This window comes from Lonchura striata, chromosome 2 (assembly GCF_050655825.1).
Source record: "Lonchura striata isolate lonStrDom1 chromosome 2, ASM5065582v1, whole genome shotgun sequence".
Classification (NCBI taxonomy): domain Eukaryota; kingdom Metazoa; phylum Chordata; class Aves; order Passeriformes; family Estrildidae; genus Lonchura; species Lonchura striata.
Window position 1 is genome coordinate 20298197 of NC_140704.1, and position 25619 is coordinate 20323815.

At 35.6% G+C, this 25619-nt stretch overlaps 1 protein-coding gene across 9 annotated transcripts in view; it reads right to left on the reverse strand.

Moving 5' to 3' along the window:
* The window catches only part of SLC39A12 (solute carrier family 39 member 12), a 48240-nt gene extending 22908 nt beyond the window's left edge, over positions 1-25332 (reverse strand). For 3 of the 9 annotated variants that reach the window (XM_085573064.1, XM_085573063.1, XM_085573058.1), the window contains exons 1-5: positions 8974-9046; positions 8174-8350; positions 6727-7079; positions 3105-3386; positions 450-657 (exon numbers count right to left, since the gene is read on the reverse strand). In XM_085573064.1, the coding sequence (XP_085429190.1) occupies positions 450-657; positions 3105-3386; positions 6727-6996 (760 nt within the window). In that variant the 5' untranslated portion in view covers positions 6997-7079; positions 8174-8350; positions 8974-9046. Of the gene's footprint in view, positions 1-449; positions 658-3104; positions 3387-6726; positions 7080-8173; positions 8351-8633; positions 8879-8973; positions 9047-18781; positions 24414-24938 lie in introns of those variants that run through there. The other 6 variants (XM_085573066.1, XM_085573065.1, XM_085573060.1 and 3 more) reach the window with 5 other exon arrangements.
* Positions 25333-25619: the final 287 nt, after the last annotated feature.

The following is a 25619-nucleotide window of genomic DNA, read 5'->3' on the forward strand; positions in this document are numbered from 1 at the left end:
CTGTGATTAAATGTACCTCTGTGTAACCTATGAATGTTTAAAATGTTTTTATCCATGTTCAATTCAACTTTTCATCCTTTTGAACCCATACTTAATGTAACTTTTTAAAAGTGCTTTGAAAAGCTTGTAAATTGTTGCTGTTAGCAGTTGCCACAAAAAAGGAAAAGTTGATGTCTTATAACAACTTCTACATCTAAATCCATGCCAGCCCCCTGAATTGATGGTGTAGCTTCTCAAACTGCTAAGCAGGCACAACCTTTTATACAAATTAATTGCTGATGCTGAGAGCTCAACATTTGCTTTGTTTTGTTTCAGATTTTTTGTTTTGTTATTTTTGGACCACTTTGAGCTCTCCTTATACTTCTATTTATTTATGGTTAAGTAGCATTTCTGATAAGTCCAACAATAAATTTTATTGAATAAAATTAACTTTGCATACTCCAGCTTACCTGTCACTTGGAGCTCAGTGGTAGTATTTAGAGAACTGAAAATATATTTTATAAAGAATTCTGGGGAAGGTAAAGTTGCTTTCCCCATACAGACTCCTTGGAGAGCCAGAGTAAGGATTAAAGCAGCCAGGCGTGGAAGAGTGTTTTCATCAGCACCATCTCTGTCCATTATATCAGCATTTTTCTCCAGAGTGCTCACATCAACACACTGAAATCAGGAGAAAACAGCATGAAGACAGTCCTGCTCACCTTCATTTAAATAATCAAAGTGCCAGGAGGAGAAACTGGGGAGAACAATTTCACAGACAGCCAGAGTAGAAAAAATGCTAAGATGTAAGCTGTAATTGCCAGCAGGACAGCTAATCAAAGGACATTTTCAGGAGAACAGGCATAGAATTAAAAATCTTGAGCATTTACTCAGTGTCTAATGGGGAGAAAGTACAGTCCTTCATTCAGGTTATTTTTGCTTAGTGTTATTTTCCTGCTGTTTCTATTGTTCCAAGTGTCCTTCTCAATTACATCTACATCTACTTCCAGAAAGTGGAAGAAAGGGGAGGAATTTTTATTAAGGCATGAGAAATTGGCTCAAATAATACAGACTACAACTCTTCATCTCAAACTTCAGACTCAATTCTTTAAATGTTTTTACATGTTCAATGGAATCAATAGCTTTTTATGGAGTACTTATCTGGGGACAATATGGAAAGATATATTTTTTCTGATAAAGGGTGACTTTCCTGCTGGGTGACCAAATAAAAACAGTAGTCAGTGGTACACAACCATGTATGTGGAGGTCTGCAAACTCACTCAGTTTCCTGGAAATTTATCCCCCTTTTCACAGTTTCTTCCCTTTTTCCATTTCTTATTTATTTTCACTGCAAATAGTTGGGTTTGAATGAAACAACAACAAGAAAGGTTAAAAATTACTTAATTTAATTTTTTTTTCTAACAAAATTAAAAGGTTGGCTCGATGAGGCATTACAGTAGTAATTTATTTAATACATACTCATCTCCCCTTATGTAGGCCATAAACACTTCAGAGAGGAGTCTGCCATTTCTTTTCCTGCACATTCACTATTCATTAAAACTTTCACAACCCAAAACTTAATCCTCATTTCAAACAAGATATTAGGTTCTATGACTAAATAAGAGGATATTTTATGTGAAACCAAAACACATAAGAACCAATAAAAATGCTTTCCTTCTATGACTACCGTGCACCATTGGCCCTTTTCCACAACTCAAGTGCTGTGATTCCAAGTATTATGCTATTATGTTTTGTGTATCTTTCATAAAAAAAAACTCTTTTCCCTCAAGTCAGTGAATGGTGAAGTCTCAGTTAGTAGACAGGCTTGACAACTGATTATACTGCCAGCATAAACAAACAGAACCCTCAGTAAAGCATTTTATGGGTTGTTATTTTATCTTGACATTCCAAAAACCTTCCAATGCCTCTTCACAGTTGCTCAGATACCATTGGAGTCCTTGGAAATCAGCACGTTCACCAAGACTCAGAACAAAAAGTACTGATCAATGAATAATTTATGGTGGGAAATGACCACACAAAGAAGACAGAGAGAGGAACTGGAAGCCCTCAACATTCTGGACACGGCCAGGTTTCTTACCCATCTTCTGTTTGTGCAGAAAACCCTACTACAGTATGTGTAAATTAAAATCTAATTAATTGAAAAGGACAAATTCAAGCTGTGTATGAACCAAATTTAACTCAATACATGGAACAGACCTAAGGAGCTACAAACAGGAGGTCAACCTGTACTTCAGGAGTTACCTAATCTGGCAAAAAACCTGTTTTATTGCCCATTACAAGAAAGTTTTTCTTTTACTTTGAATTCCAGTATATTATTAGATCCTATTTGAAATAAAGAATTCTAAACAGCAGTGAGAAAACACACAACATGTTTCCTAACTTAGAAATTATGATGTTAGCTGAAAATACTCAATAGCCTTTTTTTTTTCAACTTTAAATTTAAGGTTATCTTTAACAATCTTCCTACAAGGCATATCCATGCTTGGTAGATAATTAGTCACAAATTTATGTGTTCCTACTGAAGGAGACCATCATATCTTTGGACAGATTCCTCATTCTATCCAGCTTTGGATAGACATGGAAGTGTAGATCCTGGTAAGGATTTCATCACAGCAAAATAATAGGAAAATTATTTCTCCTATACCAGCCAGTAATGGATCTGTTCTGCTTTATACCATTAAAATACTTCAACTTTGAACTCTATAATATTATTCTATTATTTTATATATCCTATTTGAGATAAGGATCTCTAATAGATCCTTATAGATAGATCTATCTCAAATAGATCTCATAGATCACTGGTAGTGTATCTATGCTAGAGAGCCAAGTTCAAGACCTTGCATTAGCAGACCCTGTGGAAGTGGTACATGCCAGAAACAAAGAAAAGCATTAAACTCCAAGAAAAGCTTTAAACAGCACGTACAACACAATCTCGGTTTTCAACCTGTGCTCAGACACTTTCACCTACCAGTCTTCTGGAGGACTGTAGTACTAGCATAGTCTCTGTACTAGCATAAAGGCATTATACCTGTACTAAAGATGAAATGATTTTTTACACACACACACACACACACACACACACACACACACACACAAGTTTTCGTTACCTGGTTTTCAGAAGTTTTAAAATGTTGCCTTACTGCAGCTAAAATATCTTCAGTTTCATTCCGTGAAAAATAGTAACAGTCTTCATCATGTCTTAAACTAAGCATACTTTGTAGGTAAAATTTATAATCCTTATCAATCAAGCTGAATTCTGAAGAACACATATCTTTGTGGTGAAGAATGTAGTAGAGGAGAATAAGAGAAATTCTCTCGAATACTTCTTCACTGAGATTGTCTTCTAAATCTCCTCCAGCTATCTGTAACAAAGCATCTGGTTCAAGGCACTGTGAAGAAATAAAAATAAATGGAAATTCAACTCAAGTAACACCCTGCCAGGCATTTGCAAATACAGATAGGAAGGACAATAGGAGAATACAAGTTCTTTATTTAAGGGATCCAACCCAAAACTACACAGATTCAGGCTGATGGAACTGCAGGAGGAGGGTAAAGGTAATTCTTCAGGGTTCTATGGCTGCAAGATTACACCACAGGGTTATTTCCAGAGCCCCTTTTATGTTTAAGGAAAGTCGAGTGTCCTAGAGATGGAACTTTTAGCAACCTGGATTATTGGGAGGTGCCCCTGCTCATGGTAGGAGAAATGGAACAACATGATTTTTAAGGTCCCTTTAAACTCAAACCATTCTATGATTCTGTTCCATAATTCTATGATTTAGTGGTTTGAGACTAGCAATTTGCAATAATTCTGATCAATCATTGTAGAGAGTGAAACCCTTCCACTGGCTTCAGCAGATTATATTTCTGGTTACAAATATATTAGACAAGGGCTAGGCCTATTCATATTTTCATCTGTGCATTCTATATATGTTTTCATTATAAGATACAAGCAGTTGCTGAACTGTAGTTAATTGAAGCTATGTAAACAGAAGTTATACCATATTCAATGCACTGCTGAGAGACATAATTGTGCCTGTAATCACACAGATATTTTTATGTTTTTCAATTAATTCTGTTGACTGCAACAATGAGATCCAGTGTGGAGAGCCAGCACAAGATCTCAACCCCATTTAGTCCTTCAAATACATTTCAAGAGGGACTGAAATGACATATTCACCTTGTGCAGGCTCCACATCTAAGCACAGATTTTTGAATATGTGTAAAACTCTAGATATAAATTGACAAATTAACTATTTATATACATAAATAAGCCAGATTACATATGATTCACTGTGTCCTGTCCTGCTTTCATTGCTTATCAAGGTCTTTAACTTTTCCTGATGCAGTCTCTGAGAATTATTCTTTTGACTAGGAGGAGTCTATTCTCTCTTCTGTCCCAAAGACCTCAAGTCAGTCAACCAGTCTTTATGAACACTCAGTAGTAATACAATAAACATATGGCATGAAGTGGAAGATTTTTAAAGATTTCTGTAAGATTTTAAAATACACCAAAGATATATTGCAATCAGTGAGTCCATTGTTTGCTCTTGCAAGGAAGATGACTGAAAAGAAAATTGGTGACCAGAAGGAAGCAGATGAATTGTAAAAGATGCAATTACTCCCTAGTATATGCGTAGCCCATGGTGAGTGACCCTTGAAGAGATATTAAGAGAATATAAAGTGGTTTGTCATTAGGTTGGGGGTTTTTGTTTGGTTTCTTTTTGTTGTTTTGGTTTGGTTTGGTTTTTGCTGCTACTAATATTTTTACAGGAATAACCATCTGTCCTTGATTTAGAAATTCTAAACAAAAAAGAAGCCCAGATCTTTGGCTTGGAAGTCTAAGTTTCTTTTCTTTAAGTGACCAGAAGTTAAAAAAAAAAAAAAAAAATCTTACCAATTCAAGAAATATATAGCTTCTGTTTGCTTAGGAGATTAAATGTGAGATGCCATTCAACAGCTGCCAGCTCCTGCCCAAAGAGTCTTTGGGCTACTATATAAAAAAAAACCAGAAGAGGGTCTAAAGAAAGTGTTAAACTTCACTGCTTTTAAATGGCCATTAGAGATATCATAAAAAGAAAAAAAAAAAAGTCTGAAAACAAAATAATGTGGTATAAACAGAATCCTGGATTTAGAAGGCAAATTTAATCTGAAATCTATTAGTGATTCCCAACAAGTTTGAGGAAGAAAATGCCAATATAAGGTGGGGCATTCTGTTTCAAATTTTGATGTACTTGAAGGATAGTACTTCTTGCACAGTTTTTGCTATCTTGGTTTACCAAATCTGCAGCACAGTACCACGTGGGCACCATGTGACTGAAAATGCCATGTCTCTCTCAAGGATTTCCTACAGAAAACCACAGGCCTGTGGTGCTGGCACAGAAACACTGGCAGTACAGGGTGTATGCAGTGTTTCGGACTCAGATCACACTGAGTACTGAAAATGGTGAAAGTCCTCAAAGTCATACTATAGAAAATTTCCAAGACACCTGAACAGAGTAGCAGTACTGACCAAAGTAAGCCCCAGCTGAGTTTCCCTTAGATTTTGTCCATCCAAGGACACCAGCAAGCTCTCCAGAAATACATCACAAATACAAGAAAAAAAACATGCCACTAGAGAATAAGTACAAAAAGGGCAAACAAAAACTTACTCCCCTGTTTTATGAAGTTTAGGAGGTCTATATAGCCATGTTAAATATGTTGTTAATTTTCAATCTGGGCCTGTATCTGATGCAAATTCATTTCCCATGTGTGACTAACCTCCTTCATATAAAATTATCCAGTTAGGTAATGACAGGCACCTACAATATCTATGTATGAAATTTCCCGTTTGGGTTAGTATGAAAAATGGGAGCATTTTTAGAAAGGGTCAATAAAGTGAGCAGCTGTCTACTGCACAGAATAAAAAGATTCCCACTTCATTGGCTTAGCAGATTGCTGAAAACAGCACCTTGTAAAAACATTCACCTTTCAGACCATCTTTGTAAGTGTGGTATAAAGTGACACTGCTGTATGTAGGTCACTGAACAGTGCCAGAGCCAGAGTAATGAAAGCCAAGGCTGACCAAGCCCTTTGTCGTCCCTTTTAGCTAGGTTGCTCAGTAACACTGTCCCTGTCCTTTCTTTAATGAACCAGGACTGAGTTCTGAAAATATTCTCAAGTAGACAACCAATACCTCTGTGCAACTGTACCCTGGACTACTTCCAGTTTCAATTTGGATTTGTAGATTCATTGCTCTGCCTTTCATTTTCCTTGACCTGAACTGCTTACAAAACCCTCCCCTTAATCTTGAATATTTCAGTGAAGTGGCACATAAATCTGGCACAATCCTGTCTGGGTTTTATTTTTATGAAGTAAAATTCAAAACAGCAACAAAAAAAGTGGCAGAACTGATCCCCAGTGTTTACCTATGTCTTTCCACAGTGGAAATCCTGTGCCCCAAATTCAAGCTCATGCTTTTAATCTTAGACCAGGTTTTAGTAGAAAAATTTTTGCTGGAAAACAAACACTTGGGAACTTTAAAAGGAATGTCTGTCATGTTTGGAATATCTCTTCATGAGCTCAAATATAAATAATAATAATTTAAAATGAAACAAAGCAGGGACAATTTTTTTCTACAACAAGAAGTGTTTTACATGTTTAGGTGTCATATTCAGGACAGTATCACTCAAACAAATGTTAGAACTCACTGATGATCCTGTAAAGATATCCCTCATTAATTGAATCACTAACCAGATTACAATCCTCTTGCATGCCATAAATCCGCTGTGGGCACTCAGCTCTCTCCAGTAACATTTTGACCAGTTCTCGTGAGTGGTTCATGTGGAGCTCAGTGTTTTCAGCTGAGAGAATGCGTAAAACTTCCACCAGAGAGCCTCTGCTGGGAGGATTGCTGCCATCCTGCCCATGCTCTTCCCCAGGCTGTCCTTCAGCAATGAGCACGCTGAATATGAAAGCAGAACATACCACCCCAAGAGCTGGATGCTTGGTCAGAAAACACATCTCCTCTTCCTGCAGTGCGTGATCTGCACTGAATGTTGGATTGTTGTTTGTGCTGCACAGCTTAAACTGGAAACCTGAAGAATCTGAATGGTAAAGGGGAAAAAACCCAACCCTTTAATTAGTGCAAATGCAATATGTTAGAAAGGATTTATTAATTGGTCGGCTAAGCTGATTTGCAGTGACAAGCTGTTTTTGAACAACAGGGAGCCTGTAAGGGCTTTACAGCACAGAACAGCAGGAAACTAAGACAACTATGGCCTCAAAACTTCTCTAGAATTACCAATAAGAGGTTGTCTCAAAGTGCCCTTCCCTTTTCTTAAAAATAAAAGTCTATGGCTTTCATTTCAGTGTTAAGTTATTGCATTCACTACTAATTCTTTTCAGTAAGAATAGGAAAATACCATGGCTTTCACTTTCATTTCATCATGAAAACAGGTTTTTAGTAACAAAAATAGCTGTAAATAAATATTGCTAGTCTAATACCAATATGAATGTGCAGTAATTACATTACATAGCAATAATATAAAGCAGGTTATATTGTCAAAACACTGTACCAACATCACTAAACTCCAGCTATACTGCACAAAAAGAGAAGGAACAGGATGTACTTAAAAATTAGTGTTCACTACTCAGACAGAAGAATTACAAAGCTGAGGTTATAATTTCACTCAAATAACTCAGTGAATAAATGAGATAAACAAGCTTTACATGTTAACTCTAGGTGCAAAAGACATTTTGTACTATACATCTCTCTTATTCACAATCCTTCCTAGTAAACCACTCATTCTGCTTTAACAGTAATCTATTTCAATATCAAAGCATAAGAAAGATAAAATAGTTTCACTTCTTTTTTCCACAGAAATTTTGATTTTATTGATGGGCAGATGCTGGCAGTGACATACATATTCAGATAGTAAAACACGTTAAATGGCCATATATATGTTCATCTTCTTTGAACTGTAATATGATTGGTCCTATTTTAAGGGAAACTCTGCTAACAAAGTATTAAAATTGAAAAAGAACTGCTGAATTCAAATGGGCTTTTAGTCAGAAAAAAGTTAGTATGTTTTTAGATATTAGGAAATCTTTTGGTGTTTAGACATATTTTACTGTTAGGAATATGTATCACTGTTACGAGGATATTAAGAGCATTTATTTCTAAATGTTATTTTCTTACCTTCTGAAGGAAAAAAGAATGCTTGAGTATCTAGCTTTGTGGCCTTCTGAATCCTCAGAAGTATTTAGCTGCTGGAAGTCCAATGTTTTTAAAATTCCTTGATGGTGCTCTGGAAGCTGGAGAGGATTAGTTTATTGCTGCCTTGAAAAGTTTTCAGTTGCTATGGAGAGAGCTGCCCTTAAGGTGACAATGGAGGTGGATAGGAATTAGTACATGTTCTTCTTGTGCTTGCAAGTTCTAAGCATTACATTATTGAATTCATTTCACATTTTCTAGTAGTTATCTTTTTATGTAAACAGTCTATTTTAGAAATACAATATGTATAAAATCTACTCAAGAATGTATTTCATTATGATGGATAATATATGCAAGCACTCATAACTGTTCTCTGTGTTACTAAATAATTTGATCAATGCTAAAACAAACTTTAATTTAGTTTTTTTCATTAAAATATTACTACCTTTTGAAAATACGAGAACACAAGATAAATAGAAATCTTTGCAAGCACATCCATAGAAAAATGATACTTTTCCTTTGCAAAACACTGTCCATAGAAAACAGCCTCTTTCATCCCCACTATACTGTGTCACATTTGCTCTAACTGAAAAAGCTGGGATAGCTCTGCCTGTGGTGAAAAAAATTGTTGTGCACCCACTCAGATTTTCCAGAGGGACACTGCTACGAAGTAGGTATTTACATCACCACACTGTTACAATATTACTGCACTGGAAATTAGTGAAAACTATCACAACTGACAGATTTCTACAAAGACCAGCACACCGGTCATATCATTCTCCCACCTTCCAAACCTTCCGTGCTGCTATGGAGGACTATCATCTCAGCTGGCTCAACAAATCCTGTGAAGCAGTAAGCCTGTAGTAATATAAACATCATAATTCTCTTTAAAGCTAGATTAACAAAAATGTCTAAAATGTCTATAATGTCTCCTACAGGGTGGTAAGCTCAAAGGGAACAGCCTTGTTTTAGTAAGACTGAGAACTGACAACTGATGCTGACTATAAAAGAATTTAATTGACAACACCAGCTTGAGGGAAATGCAAAATGTAAACAAGTGTTCTCAAAAACACAAAATACAATTACATGTACAGATTCATGTGTGAGGAAGGCTGAGTATTTTAAAAATCAGTCCTACTTTTCAATATTCTTTCATTTTACTTCATAGATTATGAAAGATATTTATCAAACTAACATTTCTAAATATACCACTTTATAAAAACAAGAATTACAGAAATTTTTCATATAAATATTTTTATAATAACTGAAAAGCAGAAACACATGATAATATGCATTTCCTGTGGCTTTCATATAATTTGCTCTGTCAAACAAAGCTAACCATGTCCAGATTTGTTCCACTAATAAAAATAATTCCTCAGATAATGGGGGAATAGCTTCCAGCATTTAATTCTGGGGATTGCTTAATCTCCAAACAAACATAGAATAGGTTTATCTGTATATAATTTGATATTTTGTGTATAATTACAAGTTGAAACTAAGAATTCATTCCATCCAATTAAAGTGTACAAACAGAGGGTGAGTTGTTTCAGTTTACTGAGAAAAGCTAACATTTAAAAACACATTTGATGACTCATAACTATTGAGAGCTTCTGAGAGATTTGCATAATAATACTGTCTACAACTTACTTTAATATTTATATTACAGAGTGATGGTAAAAAAAAGAAAATATTCAGTACATTAAAAAACAACAGATCATAATTGGTACAGGCTACAATGGCTGATCTCAAATGGGAATTCACTTCCCTTTTTATGACTAAGTGTTGCAAACCTCTCCTGGTTTGGAAATTAACTTCACAAAATCACTGACAGTGACTCAAGGCTCACCCTCTGCTTTAACCCTTGACACTGTGTTTTCAGTCATGCCACTGCCCTTAAAGAACTACTGTGTCTACACAGCACTTGGATTACTTCTACTGAAGTAAGTGCTGGCATCAGTTGCTAAGTGTTTTGTTCAAACCTTTGTGCAGCAGCATTATTCCCCCACTACTCACTCATCCCAAAGCTGTGCCAACTGATCAAATGGGTCCATGACAATTACAGAGCTCTGTAGTTAGATGCCCATTAGAAATTTATTGATACAGAGAAAAAAAAATCTTTTATACAGTTTAATAGCTTAAAACCTCCCAAAGCACCTATCATGAATATTGTAACTCATGTGTTATGAGACGAACATTTTGACTCAGATTTTACTGCATGCCTTTTGGACAATTTAGATAAAATGGAAAAAAACTCCATGAAAAATACTCATAAGCCAGAGACTATCCATTTACCTTGATAAGAGCTAGAGAACTGGGGTAACTCAGAGTGAAGTACATTAACATTCTAACATAACAAGAGACATTTTAACATACTCTCTATAGCAAAACCAAAGGTAAGATGAAACTTCTGATTAAATAAACAATAAAAAAAATATTATTCCATTTTACACTTACTTACATATTTTGGCATGCTAAAGCAAGGATCTAAGATCAAGAATTTTCAGGGAAAAAAACCCCACTATTTTTAAATTAGTTTGAACAATTACCATGCTGGGGTACTTGCAAGAAAGCAACTTATTGCTGACAGGCATAGGTGTGTTACCAGGAAAAAAAAATAAAAGAAATAAGATAAAAAGAAGAGTGATAAAAATGTGAACTTCTCAAAACTCTATTTCATTACCAGATTCATGATTCCAGACAACTGCATATAATTTTTTTTTTTCCACCCACAACCTTTTATGATTTAGAAAGCTCATACAGTAGCAACTTCTGCTCTTAGTGAAAAGGAATGAAGACAATTTGGAAATGGCATAATTAGACATAGAACATGGAGCAAGGCTTCTCTGGTCACAGGGGTTTATTTAGTTAGTTTCAAGTTTAAGAGAAACAGTAAGACTAACTGCAGCTTATCTGGTTTCTCCCACCTTCACACCTGCTGCGGGAACAAAAGCAAGTTGCCCATTCACAAATGCCATGGATAACTGCACTCTGCAATTTACTGGGTTTCAAATGATTGGTGAATAAATTGTGTAGGAATAGGAAAACTCTTTTAAGAACTCATTCTGAGATGACAAGGGCATTTTCAGCAGCCCTACTAACATTTTATTTTTACAGTAGAATGGTTGAAGATGTAGGCAGAATTTTAGCAAGACCCCTGCTGAACTTTACGTCATATTGGGTAATGCAGCTATATAAGTCTTATTCTTTCAATATTGTGTAACTTGTTTTGATGGACTAAGCAAATGCATTTTTTTCCTTTTTACTAATGGCAGCAATTATGGCAAATAGAAGAGAATCCTCTGGCACTCCATTTCCTCCATGTTATTAATGTGATGTGTGCACATTGTATAATTACAGCCATAGGCAGTATATTGACATATGAAAGAACTACATTTTGCATGTAATTTGTGTAGGATTTCAATACATAAAGTATCTTTGCCAATGTAATACCAGGGTGCTGTAATAAAAAATGTCAGTACTTTAAAATTACCAGTCAACTAAGCCTTTTTTGGCATCACATGCCAATCTTAGCAATATCATACACATTAAAGTTGCCAATGAATTGAAATAAATTAATATTACTGAAATTAACTGAGTTACATGTATAAGTATACATATATATATATATGCCTGGAACAAATCTTGTTTTAGTTCAGGATTACAAAATTCACTTGTTAGCAGAAAGTTTTCCAAGACAATCTGGAAATCTATTTACATTAAAGTTGAATAGCAAGAAAGAAGTTATAGATTACTATACACTCTAGGCCAGCAAATCCTCTTACATTTTAAGGAATATACCCCCAGAGGTGCCTTCTTAGATACTACAGTATTAAGGTGACATTTATTTTTCTAAAATATTGCTGTCATGAAAACTGTTTTGAAATTAAATGAAAATGTTCATTTATATGGAAAGTATGATCTAAAAATTAATTGCCTCCATCTGACTACAAACTTCTCCCTTATACAATCTCTCTATTGCTCTATCTAGTTGTGTTTAAAACAAAACAGAAAAAGAAAACCAAAATACATTTGGATGTAGGTATAACCATCAAGACTATTCAGTGATAGCAGTTATTATCAAGAACTTAGAACAAGAGATATTAGTATCTTGGGTATGGAAAAAAGGAGGTTTCATAAATATGGTTATAATGTTGCTCATTTTTTACTTAAAGAACACACAGGTAAAAAATGCACTTGTACTTATTGTTCTTAGGAACATTAGAAACCTAACTTTTATGAAGGTATCTAAACATTTATCTAAACCAATTCAGCTTCAGTTATCTCACTTCCTCTTACACTAAAGAGATGCAGAAATCAGTTTCTAAGTTTTTCAGTGCCTATTGTTTGGTTTTGTTTTACAGTATTATCAGACTGTTAATGTATATTGTTGGGGTTTTGTTGTTGTTGTTCATTTAGGTTTCCAAAGAAACTGGGCTCAAAAACTGAGTTGATCTTACTAAGAGTATTTTACCTGATCCAAAACACTTACAGCCCTGCCATATATGTTGAACTATTAATATCCCAAATGAAATATTGTGTAGTATTACAACATAGAACACTAATATTTCAATTTAAAAATAGAGTTCAAATTTGAACAACAACCTTTTGACTATTATACTGTTCATCTTGTACGAAACTGATGTATATTATATGTTGCATCATTTTAGCCATTGACTTCTGATCCCAGCAAAATTATTATTTCCGTTCCTGCTGATACTCATCAACTTATGCTTGAAAACAACTCCTATGTTCTTTATGAACTTGTGTATTTTTTCTTTACATAAATATTCATATAATATTTATAAACAATTTTTTTCTAATAGAGAAATCGAGATAACAAGTGATTTTTCACTTGTTTTTTAAACTACAACTCAATGTTCAACAGTCCTAAAGAAATTTTCACAATACAGAAGAGTAATTTCAGGCAAAAAAGACAACTGTTTCTCCAGGTCTTCTAGTCTACCCAAAAAATCCAAACAAGTTTGTTTCTTAGTCATGAATACAAGCCAGAATGACAGGAGATAGTTTCTCTCCATCTCTTTATCTTAAATTCAGGAAGTGTGTAAGTGGTACCAACAGTAAGAACAGCTTACAGGGTATTTAAGTGATTAGATGGGCTTCAAGTAACAGATGCTGAAGCAATAAAGGTGAAAAGGACAAAAAAAAAAAAAAAAAGGAAAATCCTATAATGGAAGGACAATGAAAGAACCAGTACTGATGAAAACAATTTAGCCAAATACAAATTTTACTGCATGACAGTGACCTTACTTCTACCCTTATTAAAACTACTGACAAACCACTATCTCTGCCCTATAACCTGGTATATTCATTATTCGAAGGCTTGATAACAAGAGTACTGAGAAGGGAGTTCATAATAAGAAATGTTTGTACTTTATGAAATAAACTTTTTCACTTTTAAAAATAATTCTTTCTCTCTATATAACCATACCAGCATATGAATACTAGTGTTCACAATAAATGCATATATGCATTGGATAAATCATTGGATTCTAAATTGAATGCTTGAGTTTTTTCTAGCCTATAAGAAACATACAGAAAATACAAAACTAACCATTATTTTAACTTTGCAAATACAGTTTGAGTTAAACATACCATATATCCTTGTAGTATTGTTCTATTTAGGAACAATTTTTTTTTTATCATACACTGATCATACACATCATCACATGAACACACTGTTCATTCTGCTCAGAGTTGGACATAGAATTCTTTGTATCATTAGCTCCTAGAAAATAATTGTTGTAGGCATCTGTAAGTATCAACTGTTAGTTCAGTGGCCAATCCATTTCCATTGGTTACTGTAGCCTTTAATTTGAATTAGGTTGTATATATTTTGGTGGGTTTATGGCAACAATTATTTTAGAAAATCATGAAAAGCTATCTTCAAAGAATCATGCTAAAGTCAGCTTAAAGCTAAAAAAAATATTAAAATGAAGTAAAAAGAGCAAGAGCTAGAAATTCATGCAAGTGTAAGTTACATCTTAAAAAGCAAAAGAGCAATCTGCAGCACAGTGACAATTTGGTACAAATAATCCCTCTGTAAAAATTTTTCAAGTCATTCCTTCTGTTGAACAAATTCTTCCAAAAGTACAGAAATTGAATTTCTCTTCTCCTTTGGTCCTCATGTCTCCTCTCTATAGATAAGGACAAGAAAAATCTGTTACCAAAAAAAAAAAAAAAACCAACAAAAAAAACCCCAAAAAAACCCAACAACAAACAAACAAAAAAAACCAAAACCAAAAACAACCCAACAAAAAAAACTCACACCACCCAAACAAAAAAAAAAAACTAGGTAGCCTTGAACTGAAGTCCATTCTAATACTCTTCTAAGCAAGTGCTTGTACTCTGATTTAGCAGTGAGCAAGCTTTCATGTGTGTCACGGATTTATACTGAAGGGCTCAATGTGAGTAGCTTGTGAATACTTAAAGCAGAAACTTTCCTGGAGCTGAGGGTCAGCTACAAGCAATTTACCTGTTTAGTATGGCACTAACCAAGCCTCTGATTTTCCTGTGATTCTTGTTCCCACACTATCTTACACACACTTGGAAATAGATTTTGAAATATGCAAGAATAAATTTATTCTAATCGCCCTTTGCCCACTCCCTTTCTTAAACATACACCCCCCCCCTACCCCAGGAATTTGAAAAAACATAATTATAAGGTGTAATCTTAATTTTCACATTTTTTAGATGAATTTAAAGTAAGTAATTATTAACAATTAGATATGCTTTCTTACATTTAACAATATACAATCTGCAACCCAGTGTGAGGTTCAAAGTAGCCAAGTAGAACAAGTCAATGGCTGGCACTCATAAGCTAGAAAAAGAAAGCCTAAGTGGATTAGTATGCAGAGCATTAGGGCATTGAAGTAATTTTCAAAATTAACTCCCTACAAGGAGAGTTGTTTTCTTTTTAACCAGAATTTTAGTTTTTAAAAAATGTATTTTTTTTTCTGCAGAAACCTTGAAAAGAACTAAAGAGGAAAGAGAGGCAATTTTATTTAAGCAGAAGATAACTAAGTCTCTTCATAAATCAGTGACAAAGTGAAGAAAAAGGGTAGTGCGAGCCTGTATGCACTTTCAGATGGAGAATGGATAGATCCTGGTACTGGATTTCCTCCCCATCTTCTGAGTGATGACTCATTGCACTGTTTCTATGCCTGTTTTTGAGGGACATGGAAATCTTCTGCAAATAAATGTTGCCAGTTAAAGTCAATAAATGACACTTGTATATTGGCTAACTTCACACTATTCTGTGTATGTATTAACTTCAGTTTGCTCTCTCACTGCAGAAAGGAATCTGAAATACACCTGCCAAAGACTACCTTTACTGTCATTGAAAGAGGAAAATACATGCATGTCAGAGGGCAAAATATAGAAGCCATTTCCCTTTGGCACGCTCCTTTATGTTATCTCTTCTTTAACATATTGATAAAGCTGAACTCAATCTTTCAGAATACAAATTTCTAGCTTTTTGTCAATGAATCAATTCTTTAAAAATCTACAAACTTTAGAGTAAAGCTGACACCCTTAACCTGCCTGAAACTCTTTGGTCTCTAATCTGAATATTTTCTGTAAAATCATAGTTCCAAAAAGCCTTTTAACATATGCATGCAAACCACTAATTGTCTTTTACGCATGTTTTTTTTTTTTTTTAAAGAAAACACTTTGCAACCTTTATTATTCATAATTGAGTATAGTCTTAATTATTTATATTTTCTCCTTTTATTTTCATTTCCCCCCCTCATTTAAAAAACGATGTGTTTTTTTGATTTTTTCAGTGTCATCTCCTGAATAAGTGAGGCTACAGCTCACAACATCTGTGTAGTTAAGATGGGTCTTATCTAAATTTGCTGTATATGGAAGTATCTGGACCAGTCATCCTAGCACCCCTGTACAGTTATTGAAGACTGACGCATTTTAGGAGGCAGTTTGTCAGGACTATTCCACACCAAAATTTTGGATGAGAGGAATTGCACTGTAGCCTCTGTAATTATAACATTCTTGACAGCTAAAAGAGCCTTGAGAGATTTTCTTTGCTGTAGACATCTGTACTATTAATTACATTTTGCCAGTTAAATCCCTCCCTGTCCCTGTATAAATTCCCTCACACCTTTCACCCCAGTAAGTTATTAACAATTTAACCACTTCTAAATATATCTGACATAAAAGCAATAATATCCAAGATTCCTGCAAGTTTTATGCAAAACAACGGCTAGAAAAAGCATTCTAATAGCTTCAGACATAGGACTCAGCTATAGACATGAAATAAACAAAAAGAAATGCTATGAAAACCATAAACCATGCTATTAAAATGAATCTAAAGAAAAGATTCAAAGCCATTGTACACAAACATCTTCATTGCATCTGATACTCATTTAATTTATAAAGGATTTCCAATATTTTTATATTCATGAAAAAGAATTCACTGATTGTCAGGCAGTGTAACAGGATGTTGACCACTAGAATGTAATGAAGCAATCCCTAACAAAATGCATCTGTAGAAGAAGCAATTTATGATCTCAGAAAAAAAAAAAAAAGTCCATTTGCTAGTTGAGAAGCAGATCTCATATGATTTTTTCAAAGAAAAATAAAAATTTTACACAGTAGAAGGTTCAGGGATCTTTTTGTGAAATGAAAACCAGAGTTATTCAAGCTCAGAATTTAGAAAGTATGTTTGAAAATAATTTTCTCTTATTAATGACAATAAATGTTGACATTAACATCATAAAGAAGACAGAAATAAAGGATTAACTTGGTTTTCTTTTAGTAGGTTTTTGTTTCTTTATTTTTACTACTTGCACTACACTGTATTAAGGGTTACAAAAGCAGGCATGCTGCAACACCTCCTTGCTACACCATTTTACTACTGCTGCCCTCTGCTGCATGGAACAGTTTGCACGTGTTTTCATTTCATATTAAGCTGGTGAATGACTAGTTTTAGAGGTAGATGTTTAAGTGCATTTGCCAGATTGCTTTTGTTTATTTCTCTAACTTGCAATGAAATTGATTTGGCAGCAGAGGAATGTGAATTTTACAGTAGGACTCAAAATTGTCAAAGTAAATAAATGATTATCAAAGATGATATATGATACAATGAAGAAATGTATTCTCACTTTTGTTTTGCAAAGTAGATTGACTTACTTCAAGATATATTTTGACTCAAGTAAACATGCTGCAATATCTGTGACATTAATGTTAATGTCTTTTTAAATGTCATCTCTCAATGAATGTTATAAATGAGGAGGCAGTAAGAAGATCCAACATGAACAGTCTATGAACGGTCTACAGTACAGTTTGTTCCAACATTTCTCTGTCTTACTCTTTTTTAAAAATTCATCCATCCATCTGTACCTTTCAGAAGAAAGTGCTATTCTTCCATACCATACTCCCAATAATAAACCTATTATCTACCAAGATGTAACTTGCACTGCAGGGTAGCCCAGTCATATTGTGACATAACATAGCTTTGAAAACATATTGTCAAATGGGTACACATCTAACTGCTCATGCATTTAGCTAATAAAATGCATAGACAATTACATGATGATTGCCACACATTCTTAACAATATCCTAAAAATGAAACATTTTTTATTTTTACAGCACAAACCTTAGCTTAGGTACATCAGTAATTTAGCCATATTCACAAATTATGAAGCATGTTTTTTTCTTCCTTTCCATTTTCTGAAACATCCATGGTTTTGCTGAAAACCCTGTAAAAATCCATGGCTTTTGTCCATTTTATTCTGTTTAATAAGTATTTGCAGTATATTAAATTACTTTTTGACTGAAATCAGCAACAAGCTCCAAGGCATGGAAGAGAAGGATGGAAAGTGAAATTAAAGGAATAAGCCAGAGCAGGGCTAAGTAAAGCTCTACTGGCCTTAAGCATTGTTTTACCTTGCTCAGCATTATATCACAACAACAGAAAATGCTATTAGACAGTGCATGCAAATCCAACACTGTTTGGGGTCCAGTCCCCTCACACCCAGCACATGCAGTCATTAGAATGAGCTGTTAGAGAGCACACACATTATTTTTGCCTTTAATGAATGCTCATAAACATTTTCCACACATTTAGCTAATCCACCTTGGCACCACCTTCATAAGATCCTGTGCTAAAATATTTTTGAAATTCCCCACCTCGTGTGTAAAATAAGATTTTCTTTAATCCCTTTAAAGTCAATTTCCTCTTAACTTTTCCTTACTAAATTTTTAGCATACTGTAAAGTTCAATCAATAACAGTTCTGTACCCATTTTATTCACAACCTTCCTGATTTTGTAATCATTACCAATATCTCTTACCAGCTTTTTCCAGTCCAGATTTAGGTATTTTCCTTCTAGTTTCTCTCTCATAAGAGAGCTGTTATACCACCAAATACTTTTGCTTTCCTTTATATCTATTCAAACCCCATGTCCTTCCCATTTCAAACAATATTCAAGATGTAAGTAGCTACGCTTGTCATAGCTGAAAATGAATGTACTTATGTTGGGCTTTTTAGCAGAACCCTTTTTTCCCCCTGCATTTCTAAGCAGGTACTAATAACAAGTATTTGATTTAGTTTATCACCTTAATAACAGCTCCTGGAATCATACTGTTTTGTAGGTCATCTTAACATTGGTATCAATGCATAAAGTCAGTAATCTGTAGTAGTTTTCACTGTTCTCCCACATGTTCTGCAAGGTGCCTGGCTCTAAAAATCAAAAATAAAATTAGTGCACAGGTGGGGAGGAGAACAATAAGTCTAGCATGATGGCCACTAAAGTTTATGGCTAGTGAAGATGAGGGGAGGAAAACACCTACCTTTCTTTCCAAGAGTCCTGTCTCACAGCATATGCATTGCAATCAGAAGGAGCATTACAAGGTGATGCCTCTTGTTGCCGACATGGGAGTCAGCTCTATGGCTCACCTGGTGACTAGTTAAGCATTCTACAGGAATTTACTCAAACTGCAAATAAACCTTGCTTGGATTTATCGGATTTGCACATAAACTATGCATCCTGTATTCCACAAGAAATCTTGTTTCTGACCATTTTCTTTGTGTCTTGGGGCACATTCTCTGTGAGCCATTCCTGATGCTGTGCCTGATGCACCCCAGGACATGGTTGGCCCTCCTGGCTGCCAGAGCACTGCTGACTCATGTTTGTCATTGTTAAATTGCAAGCTAAATGGAATCCTTGTTGCACTTAAGAAAATATCATGTCTGCATATTGAAACTATTAAGTTAAACTGCTTACTTTGAAGCTGTTTGCAAAGATAAAATTTTCCTTTTATGTTACAGTCTTTCAGATTTCAGCGAGTTCTGTATAAAGACAGATACAGTCTGCTGTTGTTTTCTTCCAGTTTTTTAGCAATACAGACCATTTTCAACAGACGAGTCAATTGAAAACACCATTAGTCTAAAATAAAAAGAAATGAAACAGTCTAAGTAGTGATTAATGTGAAACATTGTCTTCATTTTTGTAGTGGCTGCTTTCAGGTGCTCTTATGACACCAGTAGCATGCTATACTGGAATAATTTATTGAGAGTGTTTATTTGTAAGATAGTGACACAGCATGTCATGACAATAAAAGCTTGAGGAATGCTCTACAAATAAGGGAGTCACCACCTAAGGGAGTTTAGAGCTGTTACCCACCAAGCACCCTGAACTATTGCACCAAGCACCCAACAAAGCTTCTTTGATTAAGATTAGTCTAATACTCTCCAAGATCTCTAAGCCTGTACCTAAACAGAAACTGCTTAAACTAGGAAATGCCAGACATATGTACAGACATATCCTAACTTGTCAATCCGGGCTGATTCTGTTGTCTAGGGCTGCTAGGGGAAGACATCTACTACACTACTTCCACTAATCCCATAGCTCAGCAAAGAGTGGCTGAGGAGGGACCCAGAGTGAGGGAAGACTAGATACTTCCTTTGGAGACTTGGGTATTATTGTCTTATTTGTCAGCATGATTTCATGTGGTGTTTATGAGAGATGGGATAGTTGAACTGACACCTGTAGAAGCAGTGCTGCACAAGAGAGCAAATGTGCCTTGTCATGGGGATTTTCACAGGTGTGGCAGTACAACACAGTAGTAGAGTGGGCACGCTACCACTACAAGGTAACACTGCTTGAAGGTGGTAACCTTGAGTGTATAAACCAAGCCAGCCTTTGTTCTGTCAGTCTGCCTAAAACACAGTCCTGGCCTGTATAGGGCCATCAGCTGATAACTTCCTTTACAGTCCTGCTGCTCTCAATTATCTGTATGAGAAAATACTGTTAGTTTGGCTGTTGACTAAGAAAATACTTTTCTGTTTGGGATGCACTGGAGTCATCACTGATTAAATTTTTAAAGTTCCATTCACCAGGAAAATGGCTATTCGTGCTTTCAGATCTCATGTCTTCTTACAGTGCCTACAACATTGACTGCTCTGTAACAGCACACAGTTCCAGCAGCTTGAAGAGGAATCCGGCCTCATTCAACTGCAGGAAGCTGAACAGAAGACTTGTACACTTGGCCACATTCCATGATATTTTAGTTAATTATTCCTATCAAGTAAGAGTTTTTGAATTTCAATTTCTAGCCTTAGCTATAACTCAAATTAGGAACTCCTCCAGGATACTGCCCAAGGCTGAGAATCTTAAACTGATGTGTAAAAAACCTTGATAAGTGGTTAGTTTAATGAAGAATCCATTTAATTTGATAAGAATGGAGTTCTTAAATAGTGTATTGCGGAGGACCATACATGAAACATTAAGGATCACAATAGCATAATAAAAAATATTATCAATACAAAGAATTCATTAGTTTGACTACATATAATTGTTCAAATATGGAAGACAGCTGCAACACTATCACTAAAACCTACCAAGCTCTCATTCTTAATATGGTAATTGGGCTCATGAATATTCATGAGCTCCAACTCGTAGTGATTCCACAGTTCATTTGTTAGCTATGTGATTTGCAACATTGCCATAAAAATCCAGACTAGTAGAAAACTAACAGACTGTGCAAATTTCCCTTCTTTCCAGATTGTCTCTTACACCCTATGCAGCAGTAAAGTACTATACTGAAGATCTTGCTCAGATTTTAATTCATGTCCTTTTGAACAGGGAAAGCAACAGACCACAAGAGAAGTTTATCCATTAGAACTCTATGCCATTTGTATACATACCTTTTTCCTTGATTCATCACAGTTTAGAGAACTGGATTTAAATTTTTTGCTTAAAAAGATGGCACTTTCAATTATCTATAACTTATCTACTACAAGCATAAACTAAAGATGAAACAGTAAAATTACTAAACATTCCAAGTAATGCACCTATAACTTTGCATAATGATTGTTTAATCATGGCAATAATTCTTGATTACTTTCTTAATAGTTGAATGTAAAGTGCTCAATTAATGTTTAATATAGGAAAAAAAGCCTTCTAATAAAAATTAAAATTTATAACTAGATAATAAGTGATTTCTACTGTATAATTCGAAAATATTTCTATACCCAGTAGTTATTAATTGGTGAAATAAGCCATCATAGTTTGTTACCACAATCTTTAACAATGTTTGTTTTAATAATAAATTGTGGGATATGCACACAACATAAAATCACTGAAACCTTTGCTGAATTTATAAGACTGTAATGGATTTCCCTGACAAAATTTGCGTAAGTGCAATATATGCCATTCCAAAACCAATTTAAATACAGAAAATAACTCACTGGTTGGAACTGATATTTGCCATCAAAAATCCATCACAAAAGATGTATCAAATTCCCTTGAGATACTTTCTCAAGGAAAGAAAAATTACATCAGCTAGATGCTCACAAATTATTGGACTTGAATCCACCAATTCACCTCATCTATCATATTTCTGTAGGGCTCCAGTCCTGCTGCATTATGTGCAGCATAGAGCATTTTCCTAGAGTGAGCAAAGTCTACACAGGAGCACATATAAATACAGTTTGCATTAGGCATAATAAATCCAGCCTACATTTCGCGCAGCAGTGAGTTTCAAAAAATTTCTCTGGCTTCATGAAAGCTGAAAAAAAAAAGTTTAATTTGTTGCAAACTGCAAATTTTTTATTTTAAACTGATTAAAAGTCAAGCCACCTTTTAATGAATATGAGTGCACACATCTCTAACAATTGATAGGATGGCTGAATAGATGGTGGTTGGAAGGTTGCTATCTTGAAAAGCATTATTAGTTGCCCTATCCTAGGCCTTTATAGGTTAAGCAAATGGCATTCCAAGCATCCCAAGATTTGAGGGACAAAGTATTTCCAGTATGCTCCACAGATAAACACAGTGCTGGAAATTCATTACTTAGTCACAAAGCAAGATTAAAGGATATTTTTAATTTAAGTGAGAAGGAATTACAGGCCCATGAAGGAAATCTTGCAGGAAATAAGAGCATATTTCTAAAACAAAGCGGATGTTACAAGAACAAAGCAGGGAGACAGTTTAATGGGTTTCTGTTGTTGATGGTAGTGGAAACATATGTAGTCTCTGTGAAATAATCAAAATATATAGTAGAAAAATAGCTTGACATGAATTGACTCAGATCTAAGTCATGCACTCTGGTCTCTGATTAAAGAAGGCAATTATCATGCTGTTTTCTGACCTTGGAATCTATTACTCACTTGTGTTATATAAATATGTATTTGAATACAAGCAAGTTGGCATAGCCCTACATACTGGCTAAGCATTGGAATCAATAAAAAAGTATAAGTGGAATCACAGAACCATAGAACCGTTTGAGCTTGAAGGAACCTTAAAAATCATCTAGTTCTAACTGCCCCATTGTGAACAGTGAAACACTCAACACCTTCCGAATATCAAACATATGGATTTCTACTCATGTTCTGAATTCCCACTAAAGCACCAATATGGAAGTCTTCAAGATAGTCTCTTAGTAAACAGAGCTGGACAGAGCTGGAAATCATCCCAGATGAAGTACACAGGCTTTTAGTGTTATAGAAAGTGTCTTTTTGCTAGTCAGTAAAATCTATCTCCATGAATGATTCCATACAAATAAACAAGTTCATATTTTGGGCTTGTTTTCAAATGCTGGACAACCATTATATAAGTAAGCAAAGTAAGCATGGGACTTGAATGAGTATTTTCAGCCATAGAATACATTTGGCAATGTCATATGAAAACATAAATTTTCTTTTCCAAGACAAAATAAAACATTGCTATTACCTGTCAGAATTCCTGACAAAGGAAAGCTAGCTGAGTATTTTAGACAGTAAAGAAACACTTTAAAGGAATTACCCCAGTGGATACATGCGAGAGAGAGAAATACATTTCATAGCTAATGTTGCTAATTTTAGCTGTTACTGAACTTGTAGTTTTGTTTGACTTTCATAGCACTAAATTTAGTTTCCATTTTATTATGTCATAGCTAGGCAGTGGAAAAATCTTCTGCAGGTATTCATACTCAAGCTCTAGTTTTGGTGACCACAAATACATGTGAGTCATCAGTAAAAACCATCATGACTTCTTTCTTCCAGGTGATTCAAGACACTTTGAATACGGTATCATCTATATTCTCCACATTTATTGTATCCTTCTAGTAGAGTTGTTAGGCCTAATCTTCCAATCCAAACCCCATGTTTACTTTTCTATAAGTTATCATAGCTATCTCCTAATTATTTCCTTATTACTGTTTCTATCAGTCTACCTTACAGAAAATTAGATTAGCCACTTTAAAGAGCTTGTTTTAGAGACTGATGTAGTATTTGTGTTTTGCTATTCCTCTGGCATTGGTAATGTTTTCAATAAGAGATTATACAATAGAGCAAACAGCAATTTCTAGCTCTTTCAGAACAACTTTTAAAATTTATTTTCTTAACATATGTAAAATTTGAAGAGAATATAATTGATGTTAGTGACCTTCACCCAGCACAATACTTACAGAGCCTTGTGTTCTTAGGGTGGATAAGCCTTCTGTTGTGATCTTGTGCTACAAAAAGCAGAGATGGACATGCACATGTGCTGTCTACATGACTACCCACTCATACAATAAACATTGTGCAGATAACTGAATATGCTTGCTTCATTTGAAGTCTCTCAATCTGCTGTAGTCAATACCATCTTAGCGAACAGTTTAAAGAGGCAACAAAAACAGAAGTACTGTTTGCAATTACACTGATGCTGTCTGATGTGTCAAAACCATATTGCCTCTAAGTGCAACTCCATTTCACTTCCTCAGAAATCTGTAAAGAAATAAATGTACCTCATTAAAGTCTGAAAAAAACCCATAAAAACAACACAATGGACATTTACTGAAAGACAATAAATGCACATTTACAGAAAAACAAGTTATGCAGTCAGCAAAATATCTTCATCCTGACATTATGACAAAAATGTTGGAAATAAAAGTGACCATATTTATATCCCCAAGAGGGGCAAGTCTGGTGTGTAAACAAGTTTCTGAAATTGAGCCAGGAGAATTCCTGTCAGTTCTGTATCTCTAATGATAATAAGCTAATGTTCTTGGCATTTCTGCAGACTTTTCAATTTTAAGATTTAAAAGCAATTACCTGATCTTGATAATGCTTTTATGAGACAAACACACATTATCCCTTTATTAGCAAGGGAGATGGAGGCACACAGTTTTTCATTTGCCATGTAATGAGCTGCTAACCAGAACCACCAGTGAATCACTCACACATTCTCTCTCTCTGTTGCTAATATTGTATAACCTGACCCTAATGTCATGTGTGATGAAAAATGCCTACCTGAAACACTGTTGTGATGGTCCTACAACGCTAGAGAGAAGGCGGGGGAAAAAGGTAGAAACAAAAGAGAAACTGAAGAAAATTACCATTATTTTACTAGTTCGGCTTCAGGTCAAACAAAAGAAAAAAATTATACATACAACCTTAAGCTAGAAAAAGAGACAGTTTTAGCTGGAGAGAGAAGATCAGGTCATTATCTCATTCCTCAGCTAAAGAATTAATGATGGCTTTGAAGCTGTTCCCTCTCATGCCCAGGGCAGCCCATTCCCTTGGGCCCAGGCCGTGCCTCCCAGAGCCTCGGCGTCCTGCTGGGGCACATCCCGGACACCTCGAACTCGGGGCTCCGCGCCTGCCGAGCAAAACCTGTCCCCGCCGAGCCCCAGGGGCTGCCCCCGGCTCCGGGCAGCGGCTCCGCGCGGCCAGACCGCTGGGTGGCGCCATCGGCTGCCGCGGCCCCGGCCCCGGCCCCGGCCCCGGCCCCGGCCCCGGCCCCGGCCCCGGCCCCGGCCCCGGCCCCGGCCCCGGCCCCGGCCCCGGCCCCGGCCCCGGCCCCGGCCCCGGCCCCGGCCTTCCTCTGCCCTTCGCTACCCTGCCCTCCTCTACTATGCTCCCCCTTCTCTGCCCTGCTCTTCTCTACCCTCTCTTCCGCTCCTCTGCCCTGCGCTCCTGTTCCTGCCTCAC